The sequence below is a fragment of the Larimichthys crocea genome, chromosome XI (genome assembly GCF_000972845.2).
Source record: "Larimichthys crocea isolate SSNF chromosome XI, L_crocea_2.0, whole genome shotgun sequence".
Taxonomy (NCBI): Eukaryota; Metazoa; Chordata; class Actinopteri; family Sciaenidae; genus Larimichthys; species Larimichthys crocea.
This window is the reverse complement of record NC_040021.1, coordinates 3908945-3935891: the sequence shown is the minus strand read 5'-3', so window position 1 is coordinate 3935891 and position 26947 is coordinate 3908945. Positions and strand designations below refer to the sequence as shown.

Sequence of the window (26947 nt, the reverse complement as noted above, 5' to 3'; positions counted from 1 at the left end):
CTATTTCTTGGCTTAGCACGACCTTCCTGAAGTCTCAGCTGGTTTCCAGGCAAACTTCACAATGACGTCAAGACTTGACCCATAAAACATGAAACCAGCTGTCGCTCCTCTGTGTTTGAAACAAACAAAGACGTGCTTGCCATTTCCCCTCTGCATTGTGCTAATCTAAGATGGGCTAGGCTAGGCTAACTAGGTTGACTGTAAAGATATGGTATAAGTTTTCGTCCCCAAAAATGTTGAAGTATTCGTCTAACAGTGCGACCACATGTCTCCATCATGTCGTAGCCGCGACCTGCAAACCCCACCAGGAGTGTTTCAGAAGCATTTTGTCCCCAGACTTTGTTTACCTGCTCAGATTTTATGATTTTTCCTGGTTTATATGCTTCTAAATGATATGATACGTACGTTTTTTACGATCGGAAATTTGCACAGGGTGTTTCATTTGGCATCCGTAACCTTAAAGCTCTTCGCCTCCTTCATGATCAAGTGTAAGAAGACAAATTTGGCCTCCCATGCCGTTACATATTCACACATTCATAATGTGTTTTGTGTGAGCTTTTGAAGTAAACAGAGAGTATGTTAAAAAAGAAATAAAAAATCATTTTCTTTTTCTTCACGGGGAGTTGTTTTCATCCCCCTGAGAGCAGGGATGTTCTGGGCCTGTTAAGTCTCTGACATGTTGATGCTTTTCCCAATGTGAAGCTATTTTTGCCTTTACAGACGTGGATGCATTACTGCATGAATTCCTCAGGGTGCTTAGCAGGGAAGGAAGATATTTCCATTACAACTCTGAAGCTATGTGTATGCAAAAACACAAAGAAGAAACCGTTTGAGAGATCGGATAGAAAGTCCAAATGAATCAAGCTGTCAAAGATCTACGACAGACGATCATGTTAAACCGAAGGAGGGAATAATAAAAGACCTTTCCTCCCACGTGATGTTGAATCTTGGCATCGCAACCCAGCCGACATTAGAAGTAAGATGAGGACGTGTTGTTGGACAGAAGCGATCTGCCTGACTGCCGTATCCCACACAAAGCTTCGGGAAGCACTCAAACAATTATCTGGATGCAATAACGTGTAATTACATAACCACACGCGCGGACAAGAGTAAGAAAGTGGTCGGGTTAAAAAGGAGAGAGTGATACAGCACATGATGTGTAATTATTCTGTAGAGTGAGTTAGAGTAAATAACTGTGTGTATTTGTTGGTGTCCTACAGTTGAACTACTGTATGTTTGGAGTACAAACGCCTCTACTGAGAGGAGCTGAATCACAGCTTTTACCATTCATCGCTGACCTTTCGAACAAAGACGATCACATGACAGACACGAGAAGCGTCGCTTCTTGACTGGTTCGCGCTCTTTTGATGGATCTGGTGGATGATTCCCGTAATTTCGGGGGTTGCGTTCACATAATTGAACGCGCTTTACTAAGTCTACCGAGTGAATGTAATGTCATTTTGTGTGAGCGGTCATCACCCACAGACTTCAACCTTGTTACTGGTTGGTGAATTAAGAGCCAAGAAGAAAACACACGACACCCACTGGAGTCCTAAAATACGCTGCAGCCTTTTTCGGTTTTTCTATGAAAAACTTCTCAAGGCAGAAAAGAAACGCGGCAGCTCGTCGGCTCTGGATTTAGCAACACCAGAGTTTAGATGTAGCCGACCACCGTCATGTGGAGACCAAACGTTGTGCAAGCTATTCAGCCAGAACGTTTCAGGGTTTCATTTCATGCTGGTCGTATTTCAGCCCGCTGTAAATGAGTGAATACCACATTGGTGTGTCATTAAGAGACAAATACTGTGCTGGAGTTTGGTAAGTACCATACTTACAGAACAAAGCATGTTTGGCAGGCTGCACAGTACAATGCCGTTATTTCCAAATCCTATAATTACACATCCAGACGATCTGCTGAAATGAAATTAAACTCTAACTTTAAACAACTACATTTCAAACTAAACTGCAGTTTGCTCTTCACTGCATTTGTTTGGGTGTTGCAGCGACGCGCACTGTAAAACACACGATAAAGAGCAGATTTGGTGCACGAAAACAGGAAACATGATCTCACGTCTATGACCACAAAGAAAAAGGTGCTGCAAAGTGAGAGATTAAAGGAAGAACCAGAGGAGAAACATCAAACGCACGTGCTGTATCACTGGATGGGTTACAAAACGATGCAAATCTTATGACATGGCCTTGAGAGGGGTTGAAGAGGAAGTCGTGTGCATTAAACTGCACACATTTCTCTGACTGATGGGTTGGAAGTGTTCAATATTCCACGTGGGAAACCTTTCCAGCACGGAGTACATCATTACATGTGTCTAGTACGCAGTGAGATGTTCGATCAGGTGTTTGGGATGCTTCGAACTCCAGGACACACAGGCAGGCGCTCGGAGGACTGATGCGATAACACAGGTGAGCATTATTACAGCTGCCAGACGCCATTTCAGCGTCATTTATGTCAGAAAAGTGACGTGACAAGAAAGACGATGAGGTCCATCTGAAAAACGTCCACAGGTAAGCTGATGTGACCAGGGATGCATGCACATACACAACAGAAAACAGGAGACATTTCTACAAATCCAGTTTACTGGAAATTCTTTGGAAAGGGGCGGCATGGAGTTTGCATGTCCTCCCCGTGTCTGCGTGGGTTCCTCCTCCACCCACAGTCCAAAGACGTGCACTTAACAGGTTGATTGGTGACTCCAATTTGTCCGTAGGTGTGAATGTGAGTGCGAACGGTTGTTGTTTGTCGCTGTGTGGGTGTACTCCGCCTCTCGCCCAAAGTCAGCTGGCCGCCGTGACCCCGATGAGGATAAGCGGCTACGGGAAATGGATGGATGGATTATTTAGAAGGCTAAATCTGCCTAGATCAGGTCCCACAGTGTACGATTAATGCCCAAAAGAATAAAAAAAACTAAAGCCAGCTCTCAGCAGACCTGAGAAAATATGAATAAAATGTACTCGAAGTTCCCAGGACCCAACAAAGAACCAAACTCTGGTTGGCGTCTATTAGAAAGACATGAAATAAAGTGTACAAATCTAATGCAGATGCATGCAGGGCGGCAGATTTACAACTAAAATACTGTTATATTGTTCCATTTGTTCAGAAATGTTGTTGTGCTTTCTCAGCATCAAACAACATCTGCATCGTCACGGATAACCGCAGTTATGCAACCACTTTCCATTTAAGCATCCTGTGTTTGACTGCCCTTAATGAATGATGTGTTGTGCCCGGGATGAATATCGGGCCTGCTGCTTCCGACTGCGACACACAGAGAGAGAGAGAGAGAGGGAGAGACAGCAGCGGTCATGGACGTGGAAAACAGGAATGCATCACTGACGGGGTGCGTTTGTGGCGATCACGCAACATGCAGAGCTTTACATGGCTCGTGTGTGAAAAATGAATGTGCAATAATAAACCTGTACACTGCTGCAGAGTTAGGAACACATTAAATATACAACAAGTTTGATGCTGTGCAGCTAGAGTTAAGTGTCTGACCTCGATTTGCATTTTGATTACACTGTTCGGTAGCAACAGCACTCGGCGTGTCTTTTTCAATCCTAAATGTGGTTAAACAGAAGAAGAACTCCTGCCGCGATATATAATCATCTTTCAAACTACACGGGGATGTATCAAATCTCAGCGTCGTGAGTGTTTCTGCAGAGTCTGTGACACACTATAAGGACAGATTTGTAGTGTGGACATGGAAAAATAATCACCATGGTGGTAGAAACACTGGCGATCTTGACCTATTCACGCTTTAAATATACGACAAACATATTTATATTTTTCCTCAGAAATCCAAGGCTTGCCACGTTAAAGGCTGCTTTACGCTAATCCCTGCCCTTTTGGTGCCCGTCAACATTTCAGAGAACTGGAGCCGAGCTGAGAGAGACCAAAACAAACTGAAGGAAAGTATGCAGGTCAGGTGACCTCTGAACAGTGACGCATTAGTGCTGCACAGTGTCTCACAGCTGAGCTGGATTTGTCCGCAGTGCCGTTCGGTGTGATGACAAACACGATGCATCTTTTACTAAAAACCTCAAGTCGGAGTCACAGATGACCTTTAACCTGCGCTGGTCAGCTCAGTAGGGAGAGTGTGCGTCCCGTGTACGAAGTCTCAGTCCTTGCTGCAAGGTTCAGTTCCAAGCTGTGCCCTTCGCTGTGTGTCATCACCGTCCACTTGAGGCTCTCCATAAATCCCCATGTTCAAATGTCCAACTTCACAGCAGAAATAAACATGTTTACAGCCTGGTACAAAAAACAGTTTTGGTCTCTGTAGCTAATTTCCCCGTTCATGACAACTTTACTGAGGGTGAATTTATATACAACTCACCTGTTCACATTATATTAAGGCTTAAAGTTATGCAGGATTAAGAGCATGGATGCTTTGACTGACAGGTGGGTGCTGTCACAGATGAACCCGTCTTTGCTCTTTTCACTGTCATTGACCTTGGCTTGTAAAAAGAACGGTTACAGCCCTGAAGCACTGACGAGTTTTCCTACAAAACGCTCAACTAGTTTTTCAAGTTATTGACAGTTTAAGTTCAGAAGACCAAAGTTTAGGTTGCAGTCTGCTGATCCAGCCAGTTGTACCTGACTTGACTTGTTGACTTGCATGTTTTGCCTGGGAGGCTGAATCCAGAGACTAGTGCTAACTATAATTTATTACTCATGCATATTTTACCTCCACCTTGACATATTCTGAAAGAATTTTGGCATAGTGAAGCATTGAGACCTGAGGGATGCTAAAAGGGAAGGAGGGAGGATTGCCCCTGCCCCCCCAAAAAAGCAATACATTTCTTGTTAGAAAAGAAAAATGGAGAAACTAAAAGGATTTAATATTTGGCGGTAACTTCCGGAGCAGCAGCAATCAATTCGCAGTAGGAGATGACAGTGAAAGCCCCCTGAGTGCTGCAGGTGCTCTTATTAAAGCTCCAGTGTTGTCTGCAGTAGTTGCGATTTCATTCTTCCCTGTTAGACATACATTCCTGGTATCAGAGTGAAGGACGTATGAAGTTCAATATGTGCAGGATTGTGAAAAAACAGAAGTGACAGTGGACTGTAGGCTAAATGAGACCATCAATGCATGACGGCCGTACGTAGGTTATACTGCAGCTGCTGAACTGGTTGGGTAAGATGGTACCGCATGTATGCTATAGGCTTGTTTGGAGTGCACATTAAAATAATGCTGGCACAACTGGGGCGGAGATAGAGCGGGTCATCCGCTATTAAGAAGATCGGCGGTTCGATCCCCTTCAGTCCTTGGGCAGGACACTGAACCCTAAATTGCTCCTGAAGGCTGTGCCATCGGTGCGTGAATGTGTATGAATGGTTAACCCCTCAGACTGACGAGCAGTTGGCACCTTGCGTGGCAGCCAATGCCATCAGTGTATGAACGTGTGTTCGCTTTGAGTGGTCAGCCAACAAACAGCTTAAAGAATCAGAGTTAATGTAAGCTACACACTGGCAATGGCAGCAGTCTGCTTAAGGTGAATTTTATGCTGCAGCACATGAGCTGAGAGTAGATATAAAGTTATGTAATGTCAGGCTGAAGGCAAAGAAACTAAATAAGAAGTGCCACTGAGTAAATAGAGACTATAATGCGCAATAAATTTGCATTTTCTTATAGTTTCAAAGGCCGCTGGTAACATTAAATAATATCTGCACCACAGTGTAAAAGTAAATAGAGACGAGGCATTTACAAAGCAATAAAGAAGTCACAGCAGTTCCGTGATTTCAAGCGTGACACCAGTATTTTTCCTAGAGCCTGTCACTCCAGATAACACTTTTAGATTTGCTCGAAGGGTGTGTGTGTGTGTGTGTTTAGAGTAAGTGAGGTTGTTTGGTCACATGCAAAAACATAAGATTAATACAGAACTAAAAATCATACATGTATAAAGTAACATGTATCATCGTCAGGAGAGCCGGTTGTATTTATATCATCATGAATATTTTTCTTGTATGTTCCCCAGAAGATCATTTTGTTCTTTTGATCATATCGTCACAACACAATCACCCTGAAAGTCAACAGACGACAATACTTGGTTACTGTAAAACCTAAATAGTTGAGAAAATCGTGACACCGGCACTGAGCACAAGTTCAGTGGAAAGTCTTTATCCATCATACATCTTTAACCAGTCATCCAGATAAGCAGCTGACTGAAGGTATCAAACAGCCAGAGTGTTGCGACGTCTGAAGGTTATCTGTGTTTTAGTGAGAAACGCCTACAGTAACGTCAACTACCGTGAGAAACTATGTAGAAAAAGAAGGTTTGTTAACCCAGCTGACAACTGAATGGTTACGGTTTTGGACTCAAACTAGAGTCACAGGGTATGGCGCGTTTCTGTCGCTGCTAATTAAGAATCAAGTCCAACCCGGTGAAAACAAGCGGGCCACTTATTGGGTTCGCTGTAGGCTAGCTTCTAATTACAAACCCACTCGACGCTAAAAGTATCCAATGCTCGTTTAAAAAATGAACACAAAAACCACAAAGGCTCTTTTCTCCGTCCGAGGATGATCAAAACATGACAGAAATCCTTGGAAGGTATCAACCTCTTCAGAGGTTGGATCTATTTTGGACTTTATACTGTACTATGAAGAGTAACCCGGCCCGTCTCGCACAAACTACAAGTGCCATTTCACTCACATTACCTCTGTGGGTCACCCCGAAACCTGAGCAAGTGTTACAGTTGCTGAGAAAGATGAATGTCAGGGAGATCAGGGCCGTGCACGGAAAGAAAACAGTCAATGAACCTGGTAGGCCGGATGCCCGGCACATTCCTATTTCTGCCTCGGCTAGTAGATTTCAACACGTCAGGATCTGCTTTCACGTCACTGGCTCCCTGGTCCCATGTGGGCATGTTCACACTGTTGCTCTTTCCAAGCTGCTGAAAATGACTTCTATATTCAAGTCGGTGAAGAAGTGTGTATAATTTGAGATGCAAACGGGCATTTTTCAAGCAAAGGTTTTGACGTTGCGGGTTCTCGAATGTGTGAAATGTGCCGATTGCGTTATAGTTTTTGAATTTTGGACTGTTAGTTGGACAAATCAAGACATTTAAAGGGGGTCACCTTGTGCTCTAGGATATTATGATGGCCATTTTTTAATAGTTTAATGTTCTGTAGACAAAACAATCAACAGGTTAATCAAGAAAATAACAATCGGAGCACTATTATATAGATTTAGCTCTATGGCACAGATTTCACTTGTGCATGTCACATAAAGCGCAGCATCAACTCGACTGACGAGGGAGCACACACTTCCTTTTCAGATAAAACACATCTGCGTGTTGATAGAAGATCGGTGAAGAGATGAAGACGCGCAGGCCCGATCGACGAGCAATAATGAATGTTAAGACTGTGCTGGAAAACAAACAAACGCAGCTAAACATTCTCGCCCGAGTAAACTAACTAGTCGCCGTCCTCATGATAAAGCGAGTGGTGGAAGGATGTGATGCAACTGTGCGTCTGTGTTAAGACATGTCTGCCATCATTAAAAGCTGTGAGAGATGGTTTTAGAAGGAGTGGTTCTCTAACTTTTTCTGACTTGCCTCACTTTATAAGTAAAAAAAAAATGGTTCATGCCCAACCTCCACAGTTTTTAGCAATCATTAACAGCGATATGGGAAGCAACTAATAAAAAGGGATTAAAGAAAAAACATGTTTGACATGTATGCCATGTATCAAGGCTAAGGGTGAATTCAGAAGGATCAGGCGCTGTAGGGAATCGCTGCAGGGTTGTGCAGCAGAGTGTGGGTGTTTGTGCTGAATGTAACCGGTGTGAAACAATCAGGAAATAACCCATTTCACTGATTAACCGGCTTTATCGACGCCGGCGCTCGCTCACTCTCATTCACCGTCTATGTCTCTAAACCAGTGGCTCACATTCACTTCCTCTCAAATAAGGACGCAAGTCAAATTAAACTTCTTCGTGTCTGTATTTTGCAGCAGAAATCATGAGCCGGACTCAGATTTAGAAGCTGGGCACATGAAATAAACAAAGCTAGAGTTCGTCAGGGTTTCGTCCATGAATCCATCTGGATAGTCTCAGTTTCAGAGACATTTCAGGCTGACTGTGGAGGAGTTTGACTGATCTGCAGCGTGACGTCGGGCTGCGTTTTCCTGGCTCAACTTCTCTGCTGCAGTTTTTTTTTGACAGATAACCCTGCGGCCAACAGTTTTTGCCGGAGTGCTGGATCCTGTCTGAATGTACCTTAAGTTTTTAACCACAGCGGCCTGCAGCCCTTTCTGCATCTCGCCCTTCAACTGCTGCTATCAAAATAAAGGTTAAAAGCCCAAAGAAATATTTTTAAAATATCCATTTATGCCCCACAGTTTGAGAACCACTGCTTTAAAAAAGAATGATGGGAAAGCTCCATTTGCTGTATGTTGTTGGCAAACATTAATTATACACTGTGGTATACATCTTCACCACCCATTCCATGATAAAAATGTATTTCGCAATGACGCCCAGCCCTCGCTGCAGCTGGTCATGATGGGAGAACAGCTTCACACAAGCCACGTCTTCATGACAGCAGACTGCCGGCGCGAAATGAAGTCGAGGCTGCAGTCCTGTACAAAAAAGGTGGAAGCAGATGCTGACCTGCCGCAACAGACGGCGCCAAACACCACGGCGGTGCCTCATAAAAGCTTTGTCCTTTTATTTTTTTCCTGGAAAATTGTTTATTGATCCGTCGTGTGCTGGCAGACATGATGGAAACACATTATGTGGCACACGCTTGTCAATCAATAAGCCGATGCAGTCGACGTGTTTTCCATGAACAGATGCTGATGAGCCATTGCTGAAGTTTGCCGTAAACACAACGGGCTAAAATTCAGGTCTGCAACCAGCAGTTGTTTTTATTTTCAATGAAATTCAGGTCTGCAACCAGCAGTTGTTTTTATTTTCAATGATCAACTTCTGTTGAATTATTTAAGTTATAAAAAGCAACAAAATAATGAACATGTCCAGTTTTGTTTTGTTTTGTCTTGTTACAGCCCGGCTGATATCATTAGCCAATATATAAAAATCAACTTATTATATATATATAATAAATAAATAAATAAATAAATAAATAAATGGGTCTCATATAAAATATGTATCAGTTTCAAAAAATCCCATATTAGTGGGCCTCTAGTCATAATTTCAAAGTATTTGTTTGGTCGGATCAGCTGCGAAAATCCTAACATTTGAGAAGACAGAACTTAAAAGTTGGGAGTTTGAGCGTGAATCAAATATCTTTATTCTTATTGGTTTATTTTCCGTCCATCAACTAATCAATTAACCGATTGTTTCAGGATGGTCGGGCTGCAACATGAATGTGTAGTCAATGCCAGGACAAAGTCAAAGTCAAAGTGAGGCCACAGCTGCAGACAGAAATATGAGCACAACTGAAATGAAAACGTAAATTATGCATAACTAGGCTTAATAGTTCAATAGTTCAGTCTTGAGGGGGCGGGAATAAGTCCTGAAAATAAAATCAATGCGCTTTTCGACTGATACTGCGTCTGACAGCAGCCATGGCAACACCCAAACAACCTTTGGGTCTAATTAGGAACGGCACAGCTCAGAATTTCACTGCAGTGACAGAAATATATCAGCCTAAATGAAGCAGTCTGTATTTGGAAAGTAAAACATTTCCCTGGCTTGCTCTCAAGGATTCTGGCTGCCATGGCAACAATGTTGGTCTCTGAGTGACTCATCTTTTCAGTGTCTATCACACAACAAGAGCTATAAGCACTCCAACCTCTCCACTGCAGGAGGGGAGAAGCATCTTTGCGGTCTACGGTCTTTCAGGGCCTGAAACCTGCCTCCCAGTCTCAGCCTGTAGTCACTCCAAGAAAAAGCAGGAATGATGCTGATAAACTGATCACCGTGACTGAGTGAAAGTGAAAGTAGGTCGCTTGGTTTACACTCATAAAAAGGGCTATTGTTGTCGTCACTGTGTTCCCCTGTACTCCAAGTACTGCTCAGTTAGCTGATAGCAGGTGACACGGATGTTCTGTTCAGCTTGTAGTAACATGGATACTAGAACTGGTTCAACAAATGAGCAACATGCAGGATGTATGGACAGCTACGCCTGTGGCCTCTTTGTCACAGACTGTATGTGAATCGTGAGTCATACAACTGATGTGCTACAAGACAACAAAGTGGTGAATCAATGAGTTTGAACACGCTCCTGCAAACATCCTCCAGTTAAAAAGGCACAAATGTGGCCTTTGTAAGCACGGATGCAATTTAATATTTGTGGATTCTCATTTATGAATTAGGGCTGAGATTTTCACAGTACGATATCTGTCTAAGAACCAGGGTTACATGTCATATTACATATATTTTTAAATAAAACTAATACACGAGAATTCAATACCGTAGATGAGCAAATGTACAGAGTGATAACTTTCAAGCCTACCTGAAACATGAACAAAAGTCCTGAAAGGTGCCCTGAATAATCAGTTTTATAACTAATGAGAAATAATAATGTTAACAGGTAAGTTTATGGGAAATTTATGGGAATTAACTGGAATTTGGTGGTAATTTTCACGTGTTATTTTGAAAGTTAAACATTAATACCACACATCAAATATATTTACCTCATAATATCATCAATATGTGGCTTCAATACTCAACTTTCAATTTCATAAACTCACGGTTTATTTCCATTTATTCCCATTAATATATTATACTGTATGCATGTCATAGCATATTCATATTTATACCTGCAGTATATCTATGTACGCACCTCTGCTCATACACCCATGCACTTGTTGTCTATGTACTTGTTACTTGTTGTGCAATGACAGTAAAGTCTAATTCCCATGGAAAGTTTCCAACTTTGAAAACTCCCAGAGTTTTGCAACCCTAAGTAAGTGATTACTGGCAAACAGCATTTTAGTTAGCCTGCTCAGTAACTCTTACTTTCTTGATCTGGTATTAGATAATAGTTTTGTAACATTTGCTCGTTATTATACTTCCATATGACGATCAGAGCTGTGACTCAAACTGTCTCAGCACTCACAGAGGACTCGGTTTACGTCTTCTGCCCTTCGCTGTGATTCATTGAAACTCTCTTTCAAACTGATTCACTGAGACAAATGTCCCTAAAGCGGTACAAGTTTCTCTCTGAGTGAGTGAGTAGTTCTCTGGTGCTTCCATGTACAACATGTGCCAGTATCTCCTTCACAGTGAACGCTTTCCAGCTCTGCCAATTATTAATCGTGACACTTTACACATTTCCAAGAAATGAAAAAAAGCTGTTGTATGCTATTAAAACAGCGACGTCAATATAAATAACATTCTGCTTAGATTACAGTCCAACACGAGGTTTGAGAATGCATCCTGATGAGACACATGACAAGATAAATGTCTGAGGCAGAAAGTTTTCCGCTCATTTAAAAGATCTACTTCATCAGCGATTGCTTCATGACTTTGACGTGAAGGTCACAGAGCATTTAACATACCGCATATACAATGTGTGTCCTTGTTATAAACGAATACAATACACAAGAGACGACGGAGCATGTTGGGAAGAATCAACAGAATGAAACGGACTGACACAGACGACAGATTTCTAAGACTAAGACTAAGACTTTGTGTTAGAGAGTCAGTCGTTTTAACTCGAGTGTCACTTTCACACTTGTGACAGGACAGTTTGGGACAGTTGCTACCATGCTGTTTCAAGTCAATCCTGGTTGGTGGTGGTGGTGTTGTAAATGAATGTCTTGAGTTTGAAATGGATTCCTTTAACTATCCGCTCACCATTTGCAAGACTCTAAATGAAAATATCAGACACCGCGTTTCCTACAATCCTTTCAAAATGTTTACGACAGCAGTCGTCGTGGACGACAACTCATTCATGAAATATTTTAGGGTTTGAGAAGTTGCATCATGTTTGAAAAGCTTGAAAAGTTCCAACGACTTGATCGGGCACGTTTCTCTGACATTAACTGTGCCCTTTCCTCCGTGAGCATAAACACCAGAGTTAAAGTTGTTCGGGCTTGTCTGCATAAGTGCGCACAAATTAGTCATAAGGTTTTATGACAGTTTCAATTGTGCAAAAGGTTATAGGTTAATAAACAGTATACACTGTATATAATGTATATTCATTATACAGTGTTATAAGTTAGATCCCTAATGTAGATGTAAAGCTCTAATGCATTATCTCTATTTTTCTGTAATATGTCGGCTGATTGTAAACAACATAAGATGTACACAGTGCAATAACATGTTCAAACGTGTTTAAGCACCCAGTGGGAATGCATACATTGTTGTCAATAGTACTTAAACAGCATATTTGTTAACAGGCTCAGTTGTGTCAGATTTAACCGCAGGCTATAGGAAGACGACTGACAGGTATACAGCAGTCAGGTGCATGCTAAGATTTTTCACAGTTTGTGGGACAGTAACACGAATGAAAGAAGTGAGACTGTTTCATCTACGACATGTTTGAGTTGGGTCCACTTTTGTTTTGGATTTGTTAGAGGTGCACAAAGCTGCCAGTTCTTGCCAAAAACAAACAAACACACGTTTTAATTGGTGCCTAGTAACCCCCAAAACATGCTAATGAACTACAATGACCACAGATCTTTGCAGCTGCTGTTCGAGCTCATACTGATCCAAGGTGTGACTGAGCTGAAAGAAACCGCACGGGGAGAGTCCGACGTCCAAACTGCCACCTCACAGAGAGGTCACATGACTGCTGAAGTACATATCAAAATGTTTGTGTGTGTCATTTGTGCTTAAGAGAAAAACATTTGACATGCATGACTCCATGGTCAGGTCACATGTCAAACCTGTGCCCCCCACATGCGCACCTCCACCTACAACAGAGCACTGCGTCAAGTGTCAACAGACTCTCCGAAGTTTGATAACGGCCGCCCATATTATCCCGCGCAGTGTCGCGTTTCACCTGATGAGTTTTTTGCTGACCTGAGTGTGTGTGTGCGTTCGTTTTGCACGGTGATAAGAAAACACACACACATCTTGGTTGCAGACGAGCCGCCCCCCCCCCTCCTCTGCCGAAAGATAAGCTGCAAAACAAGCTATCTGGTATTCAACAGGTAGTTCTCGGCTGCAGCATTGTGATACCTCTTATCAGCGCCTGAGTACAACTGTAGGATTGTGAGTAAGCTTTTAGCATCAAGCCCGGATCAGGTGGCTTGTGACCAGCGGCTTACAAGTCCAAATTCTTAAGACCTGATGATTTAGATAGTGTGTGTGAGAATGAATGGGAGTGAGTTAAGCCAGCTGAGCGCTGTTGCTGCTCTTATTTTGTTTTGTTTTGTTTTTTTATCTGATGTGTTCCAGCAGTCCTGCCCTGTGGTGCGTGTTCACACTGGAAAAGGTCTTTGCAGCATCACAGAATGTAAACCTGTCAAAGCGGCGGAGGAAAAAAAGATCGCCGCCGCACCTTTCTTCAACTTTCTGCAATGTTGTCGTCACTAACAACAAGTCTCCACCGCCAGCATCAACATACAAAAAGGTGGTGGTGGAGGAGGTGGGGAGACACAACACAACACTTCACTCCACAGCACCTTAATGCAAAAGCACAAATCCTTCTTAACCCCTTCTTTAACTCTCAAGGCGTGCATGTCAGTTCAGGTTCCTCTGAGGCTACCTCTGGGTCTCTGCAACAAGCAAGCTGAGATTCAAGAGTAGATTACAAACTCATCATGTAGTGTGTCTTCAAACGCCCTGTGGTCTGGGGCAGCAAGGGAAGGAAATATCTGTGGATGTGTCCACAACTCTTATGACCACAATTTCCCTTTTTTTTCCCCAGTAGGTTGTGTGTGCACACAGCTTCGTGTAAATATGTTTGTGCACAAACTGTAGTCGTCGGTGCATTGCAACTACCACTATCCAAACAACACGGGTCATGCAATGCAAGCCTATTTTAAGCTGCAAGACCACCTCCCTCCCTCCCTCCCTCCACTTCATCCTCTTAACGTACCTTTGAGCTGGGGCAGCGGTGAAAGCTCAACCGGAGCGCTCTGCGTGCGGTACTGAGACGAGCCTTGGGATTTTCTCTGTCTCTGGGCCTTCCTCATGGACTTTCTCGTGAACCCGTCCACTTTCTCGGATGCGGAGATGGCCGACATTTTGATGCATAAATCAAAAAAACTGACGAAGATAAATATAGCTATTGTATCCCCTATGTCCACAGGAAAGGTCTCCTCCTCCTCTTCAGCGTCAAATTATATAAATATATATGTATCACAGCACAACTGTGTCACGACTTCCAAGTCTTGTGTTGTTATTCTGTATGATCCAACATGGTCGCTGTGTATTTTGGGGGGGTGATGGAGGAAGGTTAGACTGTGTCCAAACACTGCATCTTTTTTTTCGGGGTGGTGGTGGTGGTGGATGTTCACAACACGAGCCAAGCAGCCGAGCAACTCATGACATTTCCCGCAGTATAACCCGATGTTAGCGACATGGAAGAAGGGGGAAGAAATCAGCTTAAAAGTTGCTAAGATTTCTAATTAATTTCTGCAAATGAGCGTCTAACCTGTTGCAAAAAAAAAAAAAGACGTTGTCATTGTAAAGTTTTAGCGGTGAAGTCAGTCTGACAGTGGCACTAACTACTGTAACTGCTACAGCAGAGGCGGCCGGCTAATGTAGCCCCGAGCTAGCTCGAGCTAGAAAAACAAAAACAAAACAAAAAAAAGTACGTTACAAGTAAAAGTTACAAGAGACTGTTGGTAAATTCACCGAGTTCTTCGTGTAAACACCGGGTCCAACTTCTTCCAAGCGGCGGGTTTTTTTTTTTTTTTTAATCCGAGTCAGACTTCCGTTGAAGTGCGTTTTTTTTTTTTTTCCTCCCCAAACAAGAAGAACAATCCGCGAGCCGATGAAGTTCAAATTTCGCTCGACGACGGAGTCTCATTTAGCGCCTAAAAGTTAGCCCGCTCCACCTGAACTACACCCTGGAGGTGTAGACGGAGCTGTGTCGTGGTTTACACCGCCTCTCGAAGACGAACCGTGCGCCCTCTCTCTCTCGTACACAACAGAAAAATCCGAGCCGTCGTGCCGAGCAGGCAGCCATGGAAACACTCCGCTCAGCCGTTTGTGACCGAGAGAGAGAGAGAGCGCCTCTGACAGGTCTACGTCATTGAGTGACAGCCGCCGGCAGCCAATCCCGAGCGGAGGTTTCGGAAAAAAAAAAAGCTGGAAAACTTTTTAGACCAATCGGATCGCGCCGAGACATGTGACATGTGAAAACAAATACGTGACGTCGTGCCGTTGAATGAGGAGTGGCAGTTGGAGTTTTCATAGTGATGGGAAGTTCGGCTCTTTTTGGAGAGTCGGTTCTTTTGGCTCTTCTGCATAACTATAAGGAGCCGGCTCTTTCGGCTCCCAAACGGCTCCTCACATTTTATTAATTGGTTTTATTAATTAGTTATTATTATTGTTTTATATTTTTAAATGTTATTATATTTTATTTTATTTTTGACATTGTAAAGCACTTTGGTCAGTGCATGCGGTGTAAAAATGTGCCATACAGTGGTCCCTCGTTTATCGCGGGGGATACGTTCTAAAAATAACCCGCAATAAACGAAATCCACGAAGTAAGTTTTACAATTATAACACATTATTACATTACAGTGGTCCCTCGTTTATCGCGGGGGATACGTTCTAAAAATAACCCGCAATAAACGAAATCCGCGAAATAAGTTTTATTTACAATTATTTTACATGTTTTAAGGCCATAGAGCCCCTAACCACACACTTTTATACACCTTTTTACACGCATTTTGTACAGTACTCCCTTAGTTAATCAGGACGCAGAACACATGTGCGGTTCTCCCTTAGCCAATTTAGGACGCAGAACACAATGCGCGTTCATACTGTACAGTACGCTGTGGAAAAAAAAGCATGCAAAATTACACTAAAAAAATCCGCGAAAAGTGAACCGCGTTATAGCAAGGGACGACTGCATAAATTAAACGTACTAACTATTTAATTAATTTATCACCCAAAATAATGCAATAATGTAATAAATAATGTCTCTCGTCTCCCTCCCTCCCGGCTCCTGTCGTTCACTTCAAAGAGCTGGCTCTTAGAACCGGATCGTTCGTCACCGACACATCACTACTGGAGTAGTAGTGCTTTATGTTTTTACTAAGAGATACTTTATTAATCTCCTCAACTTTTTCACATGCATTTAATAATAATAATAATACATTTCATACAGTTCTGGTGATTTGGTTTATGTGATGTTCAAAGGAGAGGTTATTGTCAAAGATGACTCCATTTAACCCCAAACACACATACAGTACAAGTACAAGGCTCATAGACATGCAAATGTGGAGAGAGATGGTGGAGTGATGGACAGCCAACATTTGGGGGGGTTCGGTGCCTTGCTCAAGGGCACCTCAGCAGTGCCCAGGAGGTGAACTTGCACCTCTCCAGCTACAAGTCCACCTTCCATACTTTGGTTGGTTGAACCGGCCACCCTCCTCCTGGTTCCCAAGCCAAGTCTCTATGGACTGAGCTACTGGAATTATAATTCCTAACTAGCAAAATTATTCACTGATGCATTGGTTTCTCTCATAAAAAAATAAAATAAAAAAAGGTCCAGTGTGTAGAACTGAAATGCATCTGACAACCGACTGAATACCCCTCGCCTCACTTTCTTGTTTTCAAGTGGGAAAGAAGAAACTATACAGCGGCCGTGGAAAACCCCCCCGCAAAAGGTCGCAAGCAGAGTGTTTGGGACCTTATACACTAATGTAAACACCTGTCAATACATCTGATTAGTGGACGACCCACAGGACCAGCCTTCAAGGTTCCATACTGGACTAGAAGCACAGGACCACCCTTCAAGGTTCCATACTTTGGTCCATACTGGACTTGAAGCACAGGACCACCCTTCTGCCCTAAAGATACAATGTAATGAACTTTGACTGAAGAAGATGAAACTGTTCCCATACCGGGAGTTGAACCCGGGCCGCCTGGGTGAAAACCAGGAATCCTAACCGCTAGACCATATGGGACAAAAACAGCTTTCTTATTATTCATATTTACCGTTTTTATTACAACCTTTATTCACCCTGGCATATATATTTTTGTTTTAGACTCAAGCTGTTTGAACTTCTTGTATAATTGTTGCAATAAAGTTATTTAAAAAGAAAAAAAAGCTGTAGATAATCAGTGTAAATAACAGATGTCCCATTCATGAGCCTGTCTTATTTATTTTACTATCAGTTCCACTCAAAATGAAGATATGATCTGATTACTGATTGTGAAAACAAACTGACCCCCCCTTTAACATCTACATTTCTTTAATATTTATTCATTCATGTATTGTTTTGTTGTTATTTTTCTTATGTCTTGTTTGTCTTTCCTTTTTTGCCTTGGGGGGAGGGCTGTGTTTGTGTGTCTGTTCAAATGTTTACTGAAAATAAAGTTGTAAAAAAAATGATCAGAGAAAGTTGTTAGTTACATCAAAACATAAAAAATATCAATTTCTAATCTATTTGTTATTCTGTGCATATTATTTATGTGCATCTTATGATCTGTACTAGATCAGAGACCGTGAAGATAAATCAAAAATGCGACCAACTTTAACTTTAAATCAGCAGAGAATTGAAGCGTGTCAGATGTATGGTCAAATGAAACACTTTGTAGCAGTAAAGCATTAAAGTCATGATTTTATCATCATCATCATCAAGCAGCGTTTATCACACAAACACATGGACCACACTGAGAACACGCAGGCCAGACACTCTTTTTCTATTTAATAAAATCTGACAACAGGAAATTAGTGTCACAAACCAAGCAACACTCATTGGTTATTTTGTACATATAAACAGCTTAAGCATTTGCTCAAGAAAAAAAAAAAAAACATCTTGTAGTACGTAACTCTGAAAAACACAAAGTTCAAAAACCCACAAAGAGATGAAGCGATAAATCTTGGTGAAGTTCATAAAAAAGCTCAAATATGTGCATCAAATAAATGTTAATTTTCTTTTAGCAGAATTTAAAAGTCCACAACCGCGGACACTCGAGTATCAACGTGTTGTCGACCTCCTGAACATCCCGATGAACACTAATGCATCTCTTAGCCTTGTCAGGTTTGAGTAAAATGAAAGATTTACTCAGCAACATGCAACTTGATTTTGTTTTTTTTCCATCAACCAGAGATTCTGCACAGCACCAGAAAGCTGCGTAGGAGGGTAACTGCGAAACCTTTGACCCCATTAAAAGAAAAAACGGCCTCTCAGGATGTGAAAGCTGCCGCATCAAATATTCCGATTGACGGTTTTGTCAATCTCTGTGCGGCTCGGGTTCACATGCTCGTGACATCTGGACACAGATGAGTGTTCTTAGAGGCTTGTCATCATCTGTGGGTTCAGGTTAAAAATACTCAAAATATATATATTAAAAAAAAAAACAACAGGATCGCGGAGCATCTGATTGGTCACTCCAGAGGCCTTCTCGTGAAATACGTGGAGATCTTCTTCATGGTTTGTGGCGAGCGGACAGTCTGAAAAATAAGAAATAAAAAACACGTCAGCTGCAGTATTCATCTAGACAGCCAGGCATGCACGTAAACATTAGCACTGATAAGGAGGGACGGACCTCAGTTAACACGCAATAACGTGCCTGCGTGCTTCTGTTGTAACGCGATTATTCTTTTCCAGTGACTTTCAATAAAGATACGATGAGAGGTCAAGCTCGAATTTCTAGACGGTCGACATTCCAGGTAAGAAGGCGTTGATAACGATGCACGGCCGAAAGAAACGACAAATATTTTTGTGTCCCTCGAATTATTCTACACGAGTTAGACGCATCTGGAATTGTGCAGTCGTCTTAAAAAAGAAAGACCATCGAGACTGGATTGGTCCACAAGTCTGCAGTTCTTCACGGGGTAATTATGAGCAATTAAAAGTAGGGTTGCAAAGGGGCAAAAAAAAATCCGGTAAATTTCCATGGGAATTATGGAAATTAATGGGGATTAATAGGGGATTTTCAATGGAAATTGGGGGTAATTTAGCATCATGATAAATTATAATGAGAATTTAGCATCATGGCCTCTGTAGTAAGCAGTGTGCTTTGTGCATGGGGTTGAGGAATAGCAGATATTCAAGTGTATTTGAAATGAAATCTGGTTGTTTTAGTCAGAGAGATTATGCTAAAATATATATTTTCCCCAACTATATTTATCTGTTAAGGGACAACCTTCAATTCACGATCTATTCCCATTAATTCCCATGGAAAGTTTCCATTTTGCAACCCGTTTTAAAAGAATCACCAATTAACCTGTTATGTGCATGGACTGTGGGAGGAAGCCAGCCGAGGTTCAAACCAGTGTTCCAGTGTTAACCACTGCACCACTCTGCGGCGCATTTTTGTCTTTATTAAATGGTGGACAAGAGGCAGACAGGAATGCAAGAGATTCTCCCCGGGCCGGAATCGAACCAGTTACGTGGCGTCCGCCTTAACCGCCCAGCCTTCAGGAGGCTAACCTGACCAGCAGTCATTACTGAGAGCAGTGTTGATCGCACTCTCAGCAAGAAAGCAACGCCACACAGTAAGACATGTTAGGGAAGCACTAATACTAATAAAACTTACTGGTGAAGCTGGCGTCTTGCCTTCTTGTTTCTTAGAGACGCTGGGGCTTCTCGGGCTTCTGGGGCTTCTGGGGCTTCCTTGATCTTTCCTCATCTTTTGGCCCATCACTGACAGCCAGTCAATGGGTCTGGGAGAGCAGTTCTCTTTGCCAGTCTGTTTGGATGAGGCCTGCTTGTTGTCCTCCACCCGACAGTCTGTTTGTTCCCGGCTGTCCTGAGCGGAGCAGCAGATTCCAGCAGACAGGCCCCGGCTTCTCTTGGCCTCCGGGTAGAGTTCAGTAACGCAGTCACACTTCTCTGCCCTCTCGCAGCTGGCCGACGCGCCGTCGCCCGTCTCCAGCCTGCGTTTGGCCCGTCGTTCCGTGGGAGAGGGAGCGCCGCTCTTCGGGCTCTGCGGACACGGGCTCAGCACCCTGCGGAGCGGATGGCTGGCCTGGCTGGGAGATCCGCGGCTTGGGGATAACCACTGTTTGATGGTTGAAGACGGCGTCCTCTGGCGGATGGCGGCGGTGGAGGCCTTGGCGTCCTGAGAGGGGACGGGTGAGGTGGTGCTGGAGGGAAGAGGCAGGGCGGCTCCACTGGGGGCACAGGCAGCGAGCTGGGGTGACGCCATGCCACCAATACTCTCGGTCCTCTGCGACTTGGCCGGGGTTGTTTCGGGTTTGATTGGAAGTCCTTAACAAAAGCAGAAGAAAAGTAAGGCAGGTATGTTTACATATGTATTGTTACAAGTCTGTTAACGGCAGCTGTTATACATACTTGAGGGAGATTTAGGACGTGCCCAGCCCACAAGGTTGGCCTGTCCCACTGAAGATTGCACTCCATCCATTTCCCGACGAAGCCTCCAGACCCGTACCGTGTGGTCATCAGAGCAGGAAGCGATCTGCCAACAGAGCAGCGAGGATTACACGGATGGAGACCATCGTAGCTGTGACTGGCTGTACATCTCTCGGTGACTCAAAGAGTCTTTGAAAGACTCAAACCACACTAAGAAACATGAAGGTTTGCCGCCTCACCTTCGTGAAATCCGTCGGGCACCACGCGACAGACGTCACTTCCTCGCTGTGGCCTTGGAGCGTCATGGGAGGACGTTGAGGATCAGAGATCTGAAATGTAAGACTGGGTTTAAAAACATCCCAAACGCAAAATAAATTTATGATAAATGTCGGATTCAAATATAAAGCGTACCTTCCAGATGTACGTGTGATTGTCGCTCGAGCCGCTGGCCAAGAACTGGTCGTCCGGGCTGATCGTGGATTTCACGTAAAACGAGGAGTTCTGGTGGCCACTGAAAACCGCCACTGTGGAGCAAAACCAACATTCAAATATTAAAAATCACTAACTAAGACCGTCTGAAATAGAATAATACAAACAGGTGACATGAGAGCGTTGAAGACTACAAGTTCACTCAACTTTTGTGTCTCATGTGTGGGTATTAACCAGCAGTTCACATCCCTCAGGATGACACATGAAAGCTTTTAAAGATATTACAATATGCTTGTATAAACACATCTCCATGTCTACATTTTCCTCTGTCAAACCTTCGTCTAAAACAGAAAAAAAAAAGTTTGCAGCTCCATCTAGTGATGCGCAGCGGCAATGAATCACTCGTCCACTGAGGCACAGACACACAATGTATCCTGCACCTCTGCAAACACTTTGTTCAGAATTCAGAAAAACTTCTCGTCTCATCACGACAAGAACTGAATTTTGACTCCAAACGACAAGGCACCATGTCCCTTCATGGTGCCCAATCAAACACCTTCTCAACATGTTTTAATATCATCCAATCATTTTACTTTCCCAGGGTGACTTTGACTATATCATCCAATCATTTTACTTTCCCAGGGTGACTTTGACTTTTAGTCGGTCCTGTTTCACCTGGATTCTCATGAATATCTTGCTACTTTTTAAGCCAGCACCTTCAGCTTTCTCTGACTGGCACCTCGGCGGTGTCCAGGAGATGCACTGGCACCTCTCCAGCTACCAGTCTACCCTCCATACTTTGGTCCCTACAAACTGAGCAACCACCGCCCCTACGAATCAAGATACTAATCATTGTCTAACATAATTATTATAGGTCATGCATCCAGTGTTGGGACTTCTTTGTTTACCTGGGGTCGTTTTTACTCCGCTGACATTGAACATGTAGATGTTATCATCGGTGCAGTTACACATGACGTTAGATCTGCTGGAGTCGAGAACCAGACCGGAATAACCTGCAACACATGCAAAAACAACAAGTCAGCTCATGTCGGTCGTTTGCATATTTCGGGGATGAACACGACGCTCAGCATTGTGCGACACTGACCCAGTCGCATGCGCATGCAAGAACCCGGGTACGGGTACGTACCCAGTCGCATGCGCATGCAAGAACCCGGGTACGGGTACGTCTGCAGCGGGACGGGATCGTGGTGGTGTGCGGTGTAGTTCTTCCTCAGATCCCACATCTTGATCACTCTGGTTAAGACAAATGAAACAGAACCATTAAAAGTCTCTCTACGCTGGCTTTTTAGAACATTAGAACAAAGCACCGGCGCTTTCTTACCCGTCAACGGCGCCGGATGAGATGAGGGTGTGCTGATCCTGAAACAAAACCACCGTGACGCTCTGTTGGGTGTCCTGCAAGACAGACAAAGCACTCAAAGATGAGCCTCTTTATTTCTTATGCGCAGTGATACTTTCATTAAAGGAGGGGGAGCTGTTGCAGAAACTCACCACGCTGGGAGCCATGCCCCGCGTGCTGCCCCGCCTCCTCTTTGTTTTGCTCGGGGGGTTCGTTTCTGCTTTGTTGTGAGCGCCGCTGATCTGTTTCACCTGACGGTAGAATCCATCTGAGAGGACGACAAATACAAGAATATAATTATAAACATTTCTGAAATCACTGGGTCTGATAAAAACACTAAATATCTATATAGAAATATCTAACTGATACCTTTTTTGCTGCACCTGGTGTCCCATACCATAATATTTCCATCTCTGGCTCCAGTACAGAACACAGCTGTTTAAAAGAAGGCAGAACATCAATAATGTGACCGTTAAATCAAAAGATATTAGATTAACGATTTCTCCTCGGCATGCATTCACTTATTTACATTAAATACTGAAATAAATTTGATTTTTTCCCCCCTTTTCTGATGTATCTATTAGTGTTTAATACAGGTGAGGGTTTGTGTGAACCTAAATATCCCTCAGCAGTGCAGCATTTGTTCAGCACATAGTTTACCTTTCTCCTGCGGCGCGAATGCGACAGACTTGAGGCTGCAGAGGTGACCCTTGAAGCTGCCCAACATCTCCCCCGACTTCACATCCCACAGCCTGGCCATCTGATCCCCGGCAGCAGTCACCTGAGGGTGAATAATAATAATGACATTTATTAGTAAGAAAATGAGTTAAAGCGTGAGTAGAAATATCTGTGTATGGAGCAAATGTTAGATGAATACAATAGTAAGTCTATATAGTATTTAGAAGATGTTACTTACTATGTGAGGCTCCCCCGGTACCCAGGCTATGTCAAAGACAGCATTCTCATGAGCCAGCCACTCTGCGAACAAGCACATACCATTAGAAACTAATACATCCTGATGACAGACAGAACTATTGTGGGGAAAAAAAGGCTTTCTCTCCTACACATACCTTTAAGAAGCGGCTTTTCGCGGCTCTCTGTGTTGTAGATCCGAACAATGCCCTCTTCATTTGCCGCTGCAAGGACGTGCTGCATGTCCCCGGCTGAAGAGGAACGAGAGAGGAGAAGACACGCCAGTTTAGCTCCTGTCTGTGTTGTGTTTCCTCTGACGATCATGTGGCATACATGCTGTAAAAAGAGATGGCTTACCTGAAGAGAAAGCCAATCCAAACGGCGGCACGGAGTCCCCCAGGTTGCCGTAGGAGATGTGCTCGTCATGTCGGGCACACTGGTATCCGTCCAGCAGAGAGCTGAGAGGGTAGGGATCTGCGGGACGGGCTGGAGGGAGATCAGAGAGGAAAGCAAAGTCAGACTCAAAAGAAGAGAGTGTTTCAACTGGATGATTTCACTCCACTGTATTCAGAGGTATATATTCTACTACATCAGTGTAGGGGCTGCGTCTGTTAGCGAGTATTTTCATGATCCATTCATCTGTCGATCGCCCATTTGGTCCATAAAATTGGTGGAAACTGTTGGTCGTGGTTTCCCAAACTCCAAGGTGACGTCCTCAGATTGCTCCATCTCCCCCTCTCCACAGGTTAAGAGTCTGGGTGTCATCCTCTACAGCACACTCTCTTTTCAGTCTCACATCAACAACACCCCCCGGTCCGCCTATTTCCACCTACGCAACATCAACCTACTCCGTCCCTCCCTTACTCCTCATACCACTGCCATCCTGGTTCGTAGCTGTTATTTGTTGTCTACTCTTGTTTATTGCACGGTGTCCTTGGGTGACAGAAAGACGCATATGAAATAAAATGTGTTGTTATTATTATTAAAAATGGTCCAGTGTGTAGCATCTAGTGGTGGCAAGTTTCAAAAATGCAACCGACTGAATACCCCTCACCTCACTTCTTGTTTCGAGCATGCAGGAGAAACTACAGCGGCGGTAGAATTTGTTAAAACAAACAAACAAACAAAAAAAACCACAAAATCTCATATGCAGTTTGGTTTGTCCCTTCTGGGCTGCTGTAGAAACATGGTTGACCCCCTGTAGGCGGACCCCTATATACACTAATGTAAACATGTGTCAATAGATCACACACTGAGCCTTTTAAGAGTCCACTCAGATATATTATATATTATATAATATATATATATAGATATATATATTATATATATATATCTATAATATATAGATATATATAATATAATACATAATAATAGTAGAACACATTATTATTTCACCAAAATAGTCAAACTTTCTTATTAAATATAATTTTTAAAACATTAATAGGATGATAATTACTTCAGTCAGTCCTTGAATAAGTTCTTTATGACGAGTTTGACTAAATATTTATTTATTATTTACTTATTTCTAAGTAAACACGCCACGTTACGTAAAAAAACGTTAAGATAACGTCCACAGAACGTTAAGTTAAACTGCCATGACAACAGAAATGTCTCGCGACCAGAGATCCAGCTGTAAACTGCGCGTGTCGGTGGTTTAAACAGAAATAAAACAATATTTCCGAGCTCGCTGAAGTTTTCCACGAGCTTTGTCGATAGCACAATAACCCCCCAAAAGCACATCCGGTAACCGAAAAGACCCCAAATCTGCAAAAACACCGATTTTCTCACCGGTCTGCCTCCGTCTGCCCGCGGCTCTGTCAACGATGGAGCGGAAAAGCATCGCGACGCTCCGGTACGACCCGATCTGGAATATTCTGTAGAACTGTAAAGTATTTGATCAGATCTGTGGCCCCGTGCTGCTTCTGCTCTTGTTTCCCGCGAACAGATCTCTGAACACTGTGACCGAATCACCCGCTAAACCTGCGATACGCGATCCTATTGGCTGAGACACTTCCCGCACAGGAAGGCTCCACATCCGGTTTCTTTGTGCCGCAAATACGCGTCCTTTCAAAATAAAAAAAATTAAAAAATAAAATAATAATAAAAGAAGATAAAAAATAAGATATATAAGATAAAAATAAAATAATATTAATAAAAATAAAAAATACGCGCCCTTTCAAAATAAACAATATAAATAAAAAAATATAAGATAAAAAATAAAATAAAAAATAATAATAATAAAAAATATGCGTCCTTTCAAAATAAACTACCCTAAAAACCTGAAATAATAATGTTTTTTTTCTTATAGTACGTTATTACAACAACATTTCTATGTGTATCTCTATATTATATATTATTTAATAATAATATTATTATTATTGTTGTTATATACTGTTATTATTATTATTATATGCTGTTATTGACAATAACACTACCATTAAATCATCAGTACTATTACCATCTATCTATCTATCAATCTATTTGTCATGTAATGTAGCATAAAATGGAATTACTCAGTCTATTTGTCATGTAATGTAGCATAAAATGGAATTACTCAGGTAAAGTACAAGTACCTCAAATTGTTACTCAAGTACTCATATATTTTGTAACTGCTTTAAATTAAATGGAAAGAAAATAGTAATGAATGAAGCGTCAAGGAGCTTTTATTGTGAAAACCGAGACTGTAAACCGGACGTGGTGTTCTTTATCTTCCGGTGTGGCGCGTCTTGAATCCTCCGCTCGTACCGATGCTAACAGCTCGTGTCTGCTGTCAGTGTGTTTCATGTGTGAAATAAATCAAACTGAGCAGGAATGTCGCTTTCCACCGCTCGCTCCTTCCTGTCCGAGGCTTGTTATGGCGAACAGGAGCTGGACGCGAACTCCGCGCTCATGGAGCTGGACAAAGGTGCGTTAGCTCGGCGGCTAACGCCTTAGCATGCAGTGTGATGTGTTGTTACTGACTGTTTCAGTTTGTTGTTACTGACTGTTTCAGTCTGTTGTTACTGACTGTTTCAGTTTGTTGTTACTGACTGTTTCAGTCTGTTGTTACTGACTGTTTCTGTTTGTTGTCTTCTCAGTGTTACTGACTGTTTCAGTTTGTTGTTGTCCTCTCAGATTTACTGACTGTTTCAGTTTGTTGTTGTCACCTTCTCAGTGTTACTGACTGTTTCAGTTTGTTGTCACCTTCTCAGTGTTACTGACTGTTTCAGTTTGTTGTTGTCCTCTCAGTGTTACTGACTGTTTCAATTTGTTGTTACTGACTGTTTCAGTTTGTTGTCACCTTCTCAGATTTACTGACTGTTTCAGTTTGTTTTCACCTCCTCCGTGTTACTGACTGTTTGTGGTGACCTCCTCAGGGTTACTGACTGTTTGTTGTGACCTCCTCAGATTAACTGACTGTTTGTGGTGACCTCCTCAGTGTTACTGACTGTTTGTGGTGACCTCCTCAGTGTTACTGACTGTTTGTTGTGACCTCCTCAGATTAACTGACTGTTTGTTGTCACCTCCTCAGATTTACTGACTGTTTGTGGTGACCTCCTCAGATTTACTGACTGTTTGTGGTGACCTCCTCAGTGTTACTGACTGTTTGTTGTGACCTCCTCAGTGTTACTGACTGTTTGTGGTCACCTCCTGAGATTTACTGACTGTTTGTTGTCACCTCCTCAGTGTTACTGACTGTTTGTGGTGACCTCCTCAGATTTACTGACTGTTTGTGGTGACCTCCTCAGTGTTACTGACTGTTTGTGGTGACCTCCTCAGTGTTACTGACTGTTTGTGGTGACCTCCTCAGATTTACTGACTGTTTGTGGTGACCTCCTCAGTGTTACTGACTGTTTGTGGTGACCTCCTCAGTGTTACTGACTGTTTGTTGTGACCTCCTCAGATT

General features: G+C 42.8%; 3 protein-coding genes and 1 non-coding gene across 5 annotated transcripts in view; 1 reads left to right on the top strand and 3 right to left on the bottom strand.

Annotated features, from left to right (window-relative positions):
- Positions 1 to 15120, bottom strand: part of ppp2r5a (protein phosphatase 2, regulatory subunit B', alpha isoform) — a 38584-nt gene extending 23464 nt beyond the window's left edge. For both annotated transcript variants that reach the window (XM_010746194.3, XM_019268759.2), the window contains exon 1: positions 13958 to 15120. In XM_010746194.3, coding sequence (XP_010744496.2) covers positions 13958 to 14105 — 148 coding nt within the window. In that variant the 5' untranslated portion in view covers positions 14106 to 15120. The remainder of the gene's footprint in view (positions 1 to 13957) is intronic.
- Positions 15121 to 16931: 1811 nt separating this feature from the next.
- On the bottom strand, positions 16932 to 17003 carry trnae-uuc (transfer RNA glutamic acid (anticodon UUC)). Its single transcript has one exon. It is a non-coding gene; the product is annotated as a tRNA-Glu (tRNA).
- Positions 17004 to 17726: 723 nt separating this feature from the next.
- Positions 17727 to 25074, bottom strand: dtl (denticleless E3 ubiquitin protein ligase homolog (Drosophila)). The gene is made up of 15 exons (XM_027283821.1): positions 24850 to 25074; positions 23419 to 23547; positions 23220 to 23312; positions 23066 to 23127; positions 22810 to 22930; positions 22519 to 22584; positions 22302 to 22417; positions 22132 to 22205; positions 21937 to 22043; positions 21698 to 21802; positions 20772 to 20884; positions 20600 to 20689; positions 20343 to 20466; positions 19585 to 20258; positions 17727 to 18496 (listed from the first exon to the last, which is right to left on the bottom strand). The coding sequence occupies exons 1-15, from the start codon at positions 24899 to 24901 to the stop codon at positions 18431 to 18433; spliced, it is 1992 nt and encodes a 663-aa protein (XP_027139622.1). The 5' UTR covers positions 24902 to 25074; the 3' UTR covers positions 17727 to 18430.
- A 680-nt stretch (positions 25075 to 25754) lies between these two features.
- The window catches only part of ints7 (integrator complex subunit 7), a 9999-nt gene continuing 8806 nt past the window's right edge, over positions 25755 to 26947 (top strand). Inside the window, exon 1 of the mRNA XM_019268748.2 lies at positions 25755 to 25966. Coding sequence (XP_019124293.1) covers positions 25873 to 25966 — 94 coding nt within the window. The 5' untranslated portion in view covers positions 25755 to 25872. The remainder of the gene's footprint in view (positions 25967 to 26947) is intronic.

Coding starts and splice junctions, on each gene's coding strand:
- dtl (XM_027283821.1), bottom strand. CDS start 24,901: ATGCTTTTCCGCTCCATCGTTGACAGAGCCGCGGGCAGACGGAGGCAG. Junction 22,585..22,809: donor ATTCGCGCCGCAGGAGAAAG/GTAAACTATGTG, acceptor TCTTTTAAACAG/CTGTGTTCTGTACTGGAGCC. Junction 21,803..21,936: donor TTGCATGCGCATGCGACTGG/GTACGTACCCGT, acceptor CATGTGTTGCAG/GTTATTCCGGTCTGGTTCTC.